We start from the raw sequence: 12,407 nt of genomic DNA on the forward strand, positions 1-12,407 counted from the left end.
TGGTGAGTCCCAGGGGAGGGGAGATGGGGACATGGATGGATGGAGGGTGAAGAGGGGAAGCTCTCTGGCCAGAAATGAGATAAAGCAGGGATTTTGCTGTGGGTGGAGCCCCCAACATATTGGGAGGCTTCCCCTCCAGCCAGAAAATCCCTGCAGGGCCTCTGAGGCTCCCTTTGCTTCTTCCTCTCTCCCAGGACCCTGCAGCTTCTTTTGGCTCCTTGACTCCTCAGGAAGGATGAAAGGGATGGATCCTGCAAAGCTAGCGAGGATGGAAGGGGGAAGATGGACGGTTGACCTGGTCAGGTTGTCTCCTGCATCCCTCCTCTCAACCTCTGAGCGTTCCCTCCCAGGGACCTCCGAGAGATCTGGTGAGTCCCAGGAGAGTGGAGATGGGGACCTGGATGGATGGAGCCGGAGAGGAATTGGGGCTTGCTCAGCTTGGGGGTGGGGGAGGCAGGCAGGCGGATGGAGATGGAGAAGGGGAGCACCTTTTTGGGCTCCCCCACCTGCCTGCCTGCACCTTTGTCATCTGCAGGCAATTTGAGCCAGGAATAGGTCACAGCTCCCCAGTCACCGTGATGTATTGGCAGCTCAAAAGGTCTAAAACCAGTTCTGTGATCTGAATGCCCTACCAGTGTCAGAAAACTCACTGATCCTGATTTGCAGTTTGAATGCAGATGGGGCCTCTGTGTGTTGTCTTTTTCTTTTTGGAATAACTTCTTATTTGCTTTTAAAAACAAGGATCATAAGACTAATAAATGATACAAATATGTAGACTAAGTCTTCGCATGCCATTTGCATATCAAAAATAGCAGAATAAATTTGCAGGAATATCTATAACATGGTTCATCATTAGTGTATGAGTTCTGGGTTCATGAATTGGTTTGAACTGAGTTATAGTCACGTTTACTCTTCTGTTGCTAATGAAAAAATACAGTCTCCTCATGGACATGGGAGGGGAGTTCAAAGTGAAGAAAGCGATTTACGTATAAATTTAAATTTAGACCAACCAGATTGAGGCAACAGCTGATGGGGAGTGTTCAGGTGAAGATGTTGCTGTTTGTTTCACAGACGAGACGTGGACGTTCCATACATACCTGTATGTGATGAACTTCAACTCTTTGGCTGGAGACCAACAGCATCTGGGATTCTAATATCCCCCACCGTGAACCCAGAATGGAGGGATATCAACTGTTTCCTCTCTAAATGTTCTGCGTCTAGTCATGCCTTTTAAAACCTTGACCAGGCTTCTCTGAACCACCCAGGCCTTCTTAAATGCCGGCTTCAGAGTTTTTAGGGAAGTTGATGTAAATTCTGTTTTTGCTTCTGTTTGCATTTGATTGACCAAAGAGATGACTGACCTTGGATATGGAGTGGATTCCAAGATTGAGCCAGAACAAAATCCATTCCAGATAAAAGCCAAGCAATATGTCAGTAAATACCAGCCAACCAAGGCAGTGAAAACTATAGAAAGGCCCCACATCTAACTATTTTTAGTTCTTCCTCTATCACAAGCATTCATTAACTTGGTTCAATGTTCTGGAGCTCCATTTCCTCCTGAGGCTCTAATTTGCTTCTCTTTTCATTGCAGAGGGTGAGGAATTCGAAGGGAAGAACAAGGGGGAGCACAACAGAATCCACATAGCGGAGAAGTCATATAAATATTCAGAGTGTGGAGAGAACATCCGTCAAAGCTCCCAGGACACCTACTGTCAGAGAAAGAGCTTCGTTCAGAGGAATAGCCTCAGTTCACACAAAAGAGCACAGAGTAGGGAGAAACCCTATCAGTGCTTGGAATGTGGGAAGAGCTTCACTCATAGCTCCCATCTCACTTCCCATCGCAGAATTCATACAGGGGAGAAACCCTATCAGTGCTTGGAATGTGGAAGGAGCTTCAGACACAGTAATACTTTCACTTTGCATCAAAGAACTCATACAGGGGAGAAACCCTATCAGTGCTTGGAATGTGGAAGGAGCTTCAGACACAGTAATACTTTCACTTTGCATCAAAGAACTCATACAGGGGAGAAACCCTATCAGTGCTTGGAATGTGGAAAGAGTTACACTGATAGCTCCCATCTCACTTCCCATCACAGAATTCATACAGGGGAGAAACCCTATCAGTGCTTGGAATGTGGAAAGAGCTTTAGTCAAAGTGCACGTCTCACTTCCCATCGAAGAATTCATACAGGGGAGAAACCCTATCAGTGCTTGGAATGTGGGAAGAGCTTCAGGGAGGGGGCCAAGCTCACTTTGCATCAAAGAACTCATACAGGAGAAAAACCCTATCAGTGCTTGAAATGCGGGAAGAGCTTCGGGGAGGGGGCCAAGCTCACTTTGCATCAAAGAACTCATACAGGGGAGAAACCCTATCAGTGCTTGGAATGTGGAAAGCGCTTTAGTCAAAGTGCACATCTCACTTCTCATCGAAGAAGGCATACAGGGGAGAAACCCTATCAATGCTTGGAATGTGGGAAGAGCTTTCGTCAGAGTGGTGATCTTGCTTTGCATAGAAGAGTCCATACAGGGGAGAAACCCTATCATTGCCTGGAATGTGGGAAGAGCTTTAGTCTCAGGCACAGTCTCACTTCCCATCAAAAAACTCATACAGGAGAAAAACCCTTTCAGTGCTTCGAATGTGGGAAGAGCTTCGGGGATGGGGCCAAACTCACTTTGCATCAAAGAACTCATACAGGGGAGAAACCCTATCAGTGCTTCGAATGCGGGAAGAGCTTCAGCCGGAAGGACACTCTCATTTTCCATCAAAGAGTTCATACAGGGCAGAAGCAGAAACCATATCACTGCTTGGAATGTGGGAAAAGCTTCAGTCAGAAGGGGAATCTCACTTCCCATCAAAGAATTCATACAGGGGAGAAACCCTATCAGTGTTTGGAATGTGGAAAGAGCTTCAGTCAGAAGGGGAATCTCACTTCCCATCAAATAATTCATACAGGGGAGAAACCCTATCAGTGCTTCGAATGTGGGAAAAGCTTCAGCCGGAAGGACACTCTCATTTCCCATCAAAGAGTTCATAGAGGGCATAAACCGTATCACTGCTTGGAATGTGGAAAGAACTTCAGTCAGAGGGTCCATCTCACTTCCCATCGCAGAATTCATACAGGGGAGAAACCCTATCAGTGCTTGGAATGTGGAAAGAGCTTCACTCATAGCTCCCATCTCACTTCCCATCGCAGAATTCATACAGGGGAGAAACCCTATCAGTGCTTGGAATGTGGAAAGAGCTTCACTAATAGTTCCCATCTCATTTGCCATCATAGAATACATACAGGGGAGAAACCCTATCAGTGCTTGAAATGTGGAAAGAGCTTCAGACGGAGCTCCCATCTCACTTCCCATCAAAGAATTCATACAGAGGGGAAACCAAAAAAGAGAAATAGAACAAAAAATATTAAACAACCCTTACAAAATACAATTGTATAGAAAAGAGAAAGGGGGGGATATAAACAAAAATACTGTTTATGACATTTGTATCATATATATCATATCATTCGTCAGCCCACAGAAAGGCAGGCTCCCCCACTTCTCGCGTGACCCCCCTTCTCCCTGTATCCCACCCTGAGAGATCCTTCCCTGCGTTCCTTGCAGGTCCCGCCCACCTTCAAGCGTCCTCTTCCTAGGTGTGTCCTCCTAAATTCAAAATAAAGGAATCTTAATATAAAATATTATAAAATAATATAAAATATTAAAAATACAAAAAAAATAGATGATACCCTTCCCATCTGGCTGGGCTTCCTCAGTCATTCTGGGCAGCTTCCAACAAAATATTAAAATACAGTAATGCATCAAATATTAAAAGCTTCCCTAAACAGGGCTGCCATCAGATATCTTCTAAAAGTCTGGTAGTTGTTTTTTCCTTTGACATCTGCTGGGAGGGTGTTCCACAGGGCAGGCACCGAAAAGAAAACTCCCATCTATCACTGTGCCATTGAGAGCGTGCTCACTTATGGCTTATGTGTGTGGTACGGAAGTTGTACTACCCGGGACAGGTTGGGGTTGTGCAGAGTTGTTAAGGCAGCAGAGAGCATTGTTGGCTGCCCACTCTCCACCTTAGAGCAGATTTATGCCACAAGGTGCCATAGGAAGGCACTGGACATAGTAAAAGATCCATCGCATCCTGGTCACTGTCTCTTCGAGCTCCTGCCGTCGGAACGGAGATACAGGACGATGAAGACAAGAACGAGCCGTCTTAAGAACAGCTTCTTCTCCAGAGCGATCTCGGCCCTGAATGGGAAGCCTGGACTTTGAAAGTCATCTAATCTTCCTTGCTGTTTTATACTGTATTGTTTTAATTAGTGTTTTTATAGTTGATTTGATTTTGTGTGGAGTGCCCTACCTGGGTGGATGGAGCAGCCAAGTAATTTCGTTGTCCCCGAGAGGGGGCAATGACAATAAAGATATTATTATTATTATTATTATTATTATTATTATTATTATTATTATTATCTTCATCTGAAAATCATCTGTAGCAACAATTATTCATAATTTGCACTCCAGAATAAACCCAGCTGCATTTAGTATACAGTGGTGTAGTGCTTAAGAGCGATAGATTCGTAATGTGGGGAACTGGGTTCGCGTCTCCGCTACTCCACCTGCAGCTGCTGGGTGACCTTGGGCCAGTCACACTTCTCTGAAGTCTCTCAGCCCCACTCACCTCACAGAGTGTTTGTTGTGGGGGAGGAAGGGAAAGGAGAATTGAGCCGCTTTGAGACTCCTTCGGGTAGTGATAAAGCGGGAAATCAAATCCAAACTCTTCTTCTCTTCACCAAGATGACACTTTCCCTTCATTTCCCTCCCTAGCCCAGCTTTCAAATCTTAATCAACTCAGACAGTCTAATAATCCAAATTGGTATTTCTCCAGTTTCTAGGTCCAGTTTCTATAAAGCCTTTGAAAAACTGTTCCAATGAATCTCAGCCAAGTCACAATGGAAAATTATGGACTCTTATAATGTTCATCCAATCCTGCTTCCTCTTCTTTCTTCTTTTCCTAATCTTTGGACATTTTAATCCACTGGGGATGGGGAAACAGTCATCTCAATTCCCTTTCCTCAAACGAGATCATAGCTTGCCTTGTTCACCGTTTCAGGAGTTGCTTTGCATTCTCTGCCTCTCATTCCCACACCAGCTCAGCCCAACCTCGTCTTTCCATGGGGCTCTTTCTGTCTCCTCCTGCTCTTCCCTCGCCTGTTCAACACAACCTTCTGCCTCTCCCACCAACTCCTTTCCAACGACTCCCACCTTGTGACCCACACATTCCCCTCCGTCTCTTTTTCTGGGTCTTCAATGCCAAGGCGCTGCAGAAGCTTCTTTGGAGCGGATGCATCTGGTTCCCAATAAATCACACAGAGGCAAAGTTCAGTGGCAAAAGGAGAACTTTCTACTGCAGGTTTCTCAGCTTTTTCAAGGGATCCTTATTAAACTTGGGAATGTCTGCATGTGATCCCATCTCTACAGCTGACAAAAACACCAGAGAGAAGGTGGGCTGGAGCCTGAAAGGCGAAAGCATTGGCCTCGAACGCAGGCCTCAGGAACACTTTCCCCCATGGAGACCTGGGACCCCTTCTCCTTCTGAAGGGACCTCTGAGGAGGAAGCCAGGGAGGATCAGTCCCTGGACCGTGGAGGCGATTCCAAGTGCTACATTCCACACACTTCCCCTCAATAATGAGTGGCTGAATATTCAATTTACATTTCCTAAAGTCCACAATAATCTCTCTTGTTTTCTTTCAGCTAAGGAGGAAGTTGTTTTTCCTGCACCCCTCCCCCAACTGCTCAAGATCCTTCCTATAGGCCGCCTCCCCCTCTCCAGCCGAGATTAAACCAACCACCGTTGTATCACCTGCAAACTTAATGATCTTATTACTGGGGTATTTGGGGGCACAGTCAGCTGTATAGAGCGTATATAAAAGTGGGCTCAACACTTACCCCTGTGGCACCCCCATATTCATGAGATCCGCAGAGACGTGGGAATCCATCCTGACTCGTTGGGAACGGTTTGATAGAAAATCTAATATCCACCTGTACAAACACAGTGGAAGTCCCAGGTCTAATAGTTTGGGCACCAATCTATGTGGAAGAATAGTATTAAATGCAGAAGTACAAATAACAATCTCGTATAGTTCCCTGTCTTCTCCAAATGAGTTAGGACACCATGTAAAGCCACAGCATCCTCCATGGATCTCTTTGCCTTGTACGCAAACTGGTAAGGATCAAGTCCTACTGGCAGACAAGATATGATATGGTTCCTTGCCAGTTTTTTGAAACATTTCATTATAATGGGTGTCAACGCCACAGGGCAAAAATCATTCAGACTGTCTATTTTTGGGGTTTTTGGCAGGGGTATGATGGTACCGGATTTCAGACAGGGTGGAACGGCAGCTTGGGCCAGAGACTGGTTAAAAATCTTCATAAAGATTCCTGCCAGTTGGTCCAAACAATCTCTTAGCACCCTGCCAGCCACCCCATCCAGGCCCATAGCCTTCCTCGTGTTTGCCTCCTTTCATATTCGCCTCACTTCTCCCTCTTGCACCCTGACAGCATTTCCTGCAGGTAGTGAGGCCAATAGCTCCGACATCCCTGTTGGAGCCACTGTTGGTGTCACCTCAAATCGGGCAAAGAAGGTCTTCAACTCTCCCACCAAGGAAGCCGTACTCTCTACCACTGATGTATTTCTCAATTTATAACCAGTCAGATGTTGAACTCCATGCCACATTTGTCTAGGATCATGATTTCTCAGATGGTCCTCAATTTTTCCTCTGTACTCTGCTTTTGCTTTCCTGATACCCCTCTTCAAGTTCGCTCTTTTTATACCATACAGTACCCGATCCCCAGTTCTAAAAGCAGTATTTCTGGCCTTCAAGAATCTCCTAACCTCTCCCGTCATCCAGGGCTTCCTATTCGGATACAACTTAACATACCTTTCCCTGGTGCATTTCCTGTGCCAAATCTAAGACAGTTGATGTAGAAGTTTCTAGATCTTGATAGTGGAACATATTCCAATCGGTCTCCTGGAAACAGTCCTGCAACTGCTGAGAGGCTACCTCAGGCCGCACCGTAACCATCCGTGTTTGTAGCTGGCCTTGTTTCCTGAGGGGTGTGTAGACTGGTGTCAGAAGCAGAGACACATGATCTGAACCACCGAGGTGCGCCTCATATTCCCGTCCAATGTTCGTATACACCTTCTCAAGAGTACTTTCTCCCCTTATTGCACACTCAGTGTGCTGATGCAATTTTGGGAGTGCTGCCCTCACATCTGTGTGAGTGAAGTCCCCCGCAATAATCCGCGCTGGATTGGATTGGATTTGATATCCCGCCTTTCACTCCCCTTCAGGAATCTCAAAGCGGCTGACATTCTCCTTTCCCTTCCCCCACAACAAACACTCTGTGAGGTGAGTGGGGCTGAGAGACTTCAGAGAAGTGTGACTGGCCCAAGGTCACCCAGCAGCTGCAGGTGGAGGAGCGGAGACGCGAACCCAGTTCCCCAGATTACGAGACTACCGCTCTTAACCACTACACCACACTGGCTGCCTCTGCTCAATTTAGCATTGTTTTCATGCATACTACTCATGGCCCTGCAAGCATTTGCAGAAGGTGCTAGATAAGAAAGCTGCAGAGATAGCGCGCACCCCGGAAATGATCTCTTTCAGCTTCTGCCTTCTGGAAGAAGGTACAGGGTTATAAAGACTAGGACTAGCCGCCTGAAAAACAGTTTCTATCCAAATGCAATTTTGGTTTTAAATACAGTGTAAGGTAGTCTCTCTGGGAGTATATTATCTTTAATTATGGGGTATCAGAGTTTTTAGGTGGCTAACCAGGTTGGGGTAGCTGGGATAGCAGGCTTGTTGGTTTCTGAATGTCTGATGTACAATTTTTCAATTTTGTTCTGTATGGGACAATGACAATAAAGAATATTGTATCGAGAGTCATCTGGAAAGTGCTATATCATGTTCCTTTCCCCACTTGCCAGGAGCCTGAGCTCCATTTGGGGTTCCTCCTTCCGCACCCCAAGGTTCCTCCAAGGCCTTGGGGAAGGAAACTGAGGCAGGCTCTGCTTGCTCCCCAGGGCCCTTGGGGGGGGGCTGTGTCTTCCTCTGGCCATGGCACCCCCAGGAAGCCTTGGAAGAAAGGCAGGAGACCCTCAGCAGAGAACAGCCAAGTCCGGGTCTTCTCCGCAATGGCTTCCTCTTCTGAGCTCCCTCTCTTTCTTGTCTGGGCAGGACTGGGAGGACCCCAGTTCAGCCAGTTCCTCAGAGATCTGGAGTAGGGGCAACTTCTGTTTAACTACCGCCTGAGGGGGAGGAACAGATTTCTTGGCCCATCTGGGGAGCAAGCAAGGGCCATCCAGAAAGGGCTCCTGGGACCGCAAAGGGCCAGCAGGGGAGTCTCCAGCCTCGTCTGGGGAAGAGCCCCCCTTTCCCCTATTCCTACAGGTGGAGCCCTTCTCCTAGCGCTGACTCTTGGGGTGACCAAGGATGCTGCTCCGGGGGTCAAACTCCCCTGAGGGAACCCTCCACCTTTGAGGGGATAAAGCCCTTATTATTATTATTATTATTATTATTACTACTACTACTACTGTTATTCCTTGGGCCTTTGCCTCCTGGCCCCCTTTGCAGACCCCGGCGGATCCCCCAAGGCCGCTTGCCTGGCCTCCTCCGTGGGGCCAACATGGCGGGGAGAGAGGCTGCCCTGCGGAGGCCAAGCCATCATGGCAGGGAGGCGGCTGAGGACCCAAGGTGCCGCCCTCCTTCATCCGGGAGGAGAGACCCCGAGAGCGTGGGACCCCCAAGGCCCACAGGGGAGCCATGGCGTCTCTGGGAAAAACAAAATGGCGTCCCCTCCTATTTCGGAAAAGGGCGGGAAACCCCTTCTCCTGGCCCTGCCGCCTCCCTGGGCTCCTCCTGGGCCTCCCTGGCCATGGGGGGGGGGGAATCCAGCTGCCCCAAATAATGGGGGGAGAGGAAGAGGAAGGATGAAGGAGAAGCTGGGAGGGGAGCAGCCATGAGGGAAACTCAGAGGGAAAACTCCCTCAGGAAACCGGGCGAAGGAGAGGAGGAGGAGGCCCAGGGGAACCTGAAAGGGGATTGGCCAGCTGCCCAATGGCGAGGCCTCTGATTGGTCCAGCCCGGCTCTGGGGCGGGAAATGGGTCTCCTGCCTCCATGTGGTTCTGGGAGCCCCGGAGAAACTGGTTTTCTGGCAGGAAACTCGGGGAAAGGAAGGCAGGGCTCCCTCTGGCTCTGAACCGGAGTCTGCTTCCCTCTCTCCACCATCCTGGTCTTCCCCTTCCTTTTTCATGCGCCCCCCTCCTGCCCCCCCCCCCGGGTCGCGTGTGGGTTTCCTTCCTCGCCTGGGACTCTTCCTCCTCTGAAAAGCGGCTCCAGAAGCAGAAAAACCCGTATTTTGGGGAGGGGGGGAGGGGTCTCCTGGCTGGGAAGCCCCCCTCCCTCTCCCCCCCCCCGAGCTGGAGGGTGTTTTGGGGGGTGTCTGGAGGGAGCCATTTCTGAGCCCAAGGCACCTCCCGCCACTAGGCAGCCCTTCGCCTCTTCTCCCTCCCAGCCTTTCCTCGGGGTCCAGGAGCCTCGATGTTGGGGGAGGGGGAGAGCCAAGCTAACCCCCCCACGGACCCCCCCCCCGTCTCCCTTGCAGTTAGTCTGGTGGGATGTGGGCTCCTTGGGGCAGAGGGAGGGAAGGGGGGCAGCCCCTAGAGCGCAGGCGCAGAAGCAGGAAACCTGCAGGCAGGGAGAGGGAGGGGAGGACTCGGCTTGGCAAGGGTTAAAAGGAGCAGAGCTGGATTCCTAGAGAGGGCAGGAAGTGAAGGGGTGAAGGTCCCCCCTCCCCCTCCCTCCCTGCCTTCTCCTCTCTCTTTTGCAAAAGCCCCTCCTGGAATCCGTTGAGTCTCCTCTCTCCTCCCCCTGAGGGTGCTGTGGGGAGAAGGGGGTCCCAGGGGGGCAGGGAGGGGGCGTGGGGGTCCCTGCTCAGATCATGCGTGGTGGGGGGAGACCAAGCATGATATGAACAGGGATCCAGAGAACCTTTTGGGGATGTTAACGGAAAAATCTGAGGGCTTCCTTGGACAAAAAGTAAAGACACCAACCAGAGTAAATTGAAGCAAATCAGCAGCCTGTAGGCTTGGTCTTTATTGAAGAAAGACTGTCGCGACAGGGTGCTCCCCTCACTTGCAGGTGAGAGGAAAGACCCAGAAAGATGGTGTGCAAGGCCTTATAAAAACTTTTGAAATTCCCATCCTCCAGGTCAAGCCCACCCCCAGAAGTATCATGCATACATTACAGAAGGGGTTGACATCATGCATACATTACAGAAAGGAGGGGTTGAGGGAGGAGTTGTGGTGGTAACCTGAGTGTCCTGGAGTGTCTTCCAGGAGACAAAGGGGAGTTTGCAGTTTCCTGCCCCCAGAGGGAAGATCTGATTATTGTCCTTTGTTCCAGTCCGTGCTGAATCCACTATCATATGCAAGTTCTTTGTCATTTTGATTGTCTTCTGTCTGGGATTATCAAGGCTGACATAGCAACTGGGCAGGGCTCCTGTGGATGTGCTGGTATGCTGAAGGGATTATGGCTGACCAGAACCAAGCCACCCCCCTTTGATAGTCCTTGTCACATGGAGTAAAATAAAATGGAACAGTGCAAATCCGATGTATGGTTGATTTTCTATGAATTTATAACAGAAATGGGGCGTATGTAGTGTGTGGGTGTGAGTGTGTGTGAAGTTTGTGCAAACAGAATGATTGGGGTGGGGGGTTCCTGCTACAGTTCCCCCCTTCGGAGATAAGATTGCAAAGGTGGCTACTTTGCAATCCTTTTCTCCGCACAATTTAAGGTGGTAAATATTAACCTGCTATTCTCCGTCCCCGATGCGTGTGTCCATGTGAACCTGAAAGGGACTTGGATATCATGCTTCTTTAAGGATATTTGCATAGAAATATAATGGTGTAACAGTGCACATAGTTAGACATAGGATATCACGTAAAATTAATATTTTGTTGCTCAGTTACTTGTGGTATTCTAGCACCTTGGAAGAAATATTTTCTCAATAGTGGTCTATGCTTTACATTTAGCAGGAAGGTCCACTAATGACTGAAAAGTGCAGTTTGCTTCCCCCCCGCCATTTTCGTGTTCTCAGGTGTCAAGCTAGCTCTTCTGTGGTCTCACACTGACATGGTGTCGCAGTAGTGGCAATCCCTGGTGAATCCACTTAGGGCTTTCATATTTACTATGTTGCCTGGCACCCACCACAGCTGGCACAGGTTTTGGACACGTCCTGAGAGAAATGTCTTCTCCTTGGCCATTCCATGGGATTATTTTTTTTTATTATTATTATAGGCTCTGGTCTTGCAGTCATGGGAAGTTGCTCACTTGCACTTTAAGGACCAAAAAGCTAATTGCAGCCTGGATACACTTGCCCAATTCAAACTGAGTCCAATTTGAATTTATGTGCCCATGGTTCTCAACCTTTCAAACCAGTCTGTTAAAGGAAAACCGTTCTTAAAGGCACTTGTCCAAATAAGTCAATTTAACTCTCTAAGGGATCATTCCTGCTAAACCAAAGCATATGCACCTTCATGTATCTTATCAGCTTCTCTTTGGTAAAGCGAGTTTTAGCACATTTTAAAATGGGTAGGGAAGTTGGCAGAGTGCCAGGTGGAACAACGAAATGTGGTTATAAATTTATCTAATTCTAAACATTGGACTACATAATAGCCTGACCTGTTAAAAGCATAAAATGTATGAGAATCCTCCACTGGGGTGTAAGGAATAAGACATTAAACATAAAACAGTTAAACAAAAAAAAAATGCCCCCCTTTGTGGAAATCACACTGTCAGACACATTTCAACATTCTTACATAATAACACATAATACAAAACAAACTAATTAAATATCAGTTGCATATCTTGACACAATTGTGACTTTTACGCATGTATCTTTTGAATCCTGGAGCACAGAGGCTTGAGTTTCAAAAGTGAGAAAATGTCCTTGTAATTCAACTCCTCCCCCCTTTGTCAGCCCCACTCCCCCATCAGTCTATATCCTTTGAAAGAGATAGCTGTGGCCACTTTGAAAACTTTGGTGTCTGTTGTTGCAGGTCTTGTGGTGGCGAAGCTTTTCATTGGATCTGTAGTAACACATCTGTAGAAGTGATATCCTGTAAGGGACAGGGTTTTGGGGGCTTGAAAGACAGTTAGAAAAAGTAAGGAGCAAAAGGCAAAAAGGATGTCTTTCAATTTACGTGGGAAGCTGCAAATAATAAAAATCTTAGCGGATTAAGCATTTCATTCATTCCAATATTATTATCATCACATTTTCATATAATTACTGTTATTATCTGCCCAGTTTGTTTGCTTTCCTTCACTTAGTTTGGCTGTGGAAGAAACGAAG

General features: G+C 47.8%; 2 protein-coding genes across 2 annotated transcripts in view; one reads left to right on the top strand and one right to left on the bottom strand.

Annotated features, from left to right (window-relative positions):
- Nucleotides 1-12,407, bottom strand: part of LOC308465792 (uncharacterized protein) — a 430,090-nt gene that overhangs the window by 364,155 nt on the left and 53,528 nt on the right. The gene's annotated exons all lie outside the window — the stretch shown is intronic.
- The window catches only part of LOC308465694 (uncharacterized protein), a 386,527-nt gene that overhangs the window by 316,092 nt on the left and 58,028 nt on the right, over nucleotides 1-12,407 (top strand). Inside the window, exon 10 of the mRNA XM_080985781.1 lies at nucleotides 195-368. Coding sequence (XP_080841907.1) covers nucleotides 195-368 — 174 coding nt within the window. The remainder of the gene's footprint in view (nucleotides 1-194; nucleotides 369-12,407) is intronic.

This window comes from Podarcis pityusensis, assembly GCF_964106645.2.
Source record: "Podarcis pityusensis genome assembly, chromosome: 2".
Taxonomy (NCBI): Eukaryota; Metazoa; Chordata; class Lepidosauria; order Squamata; family Lacertidae; genus Podarcis; species Podarcis pityusensis.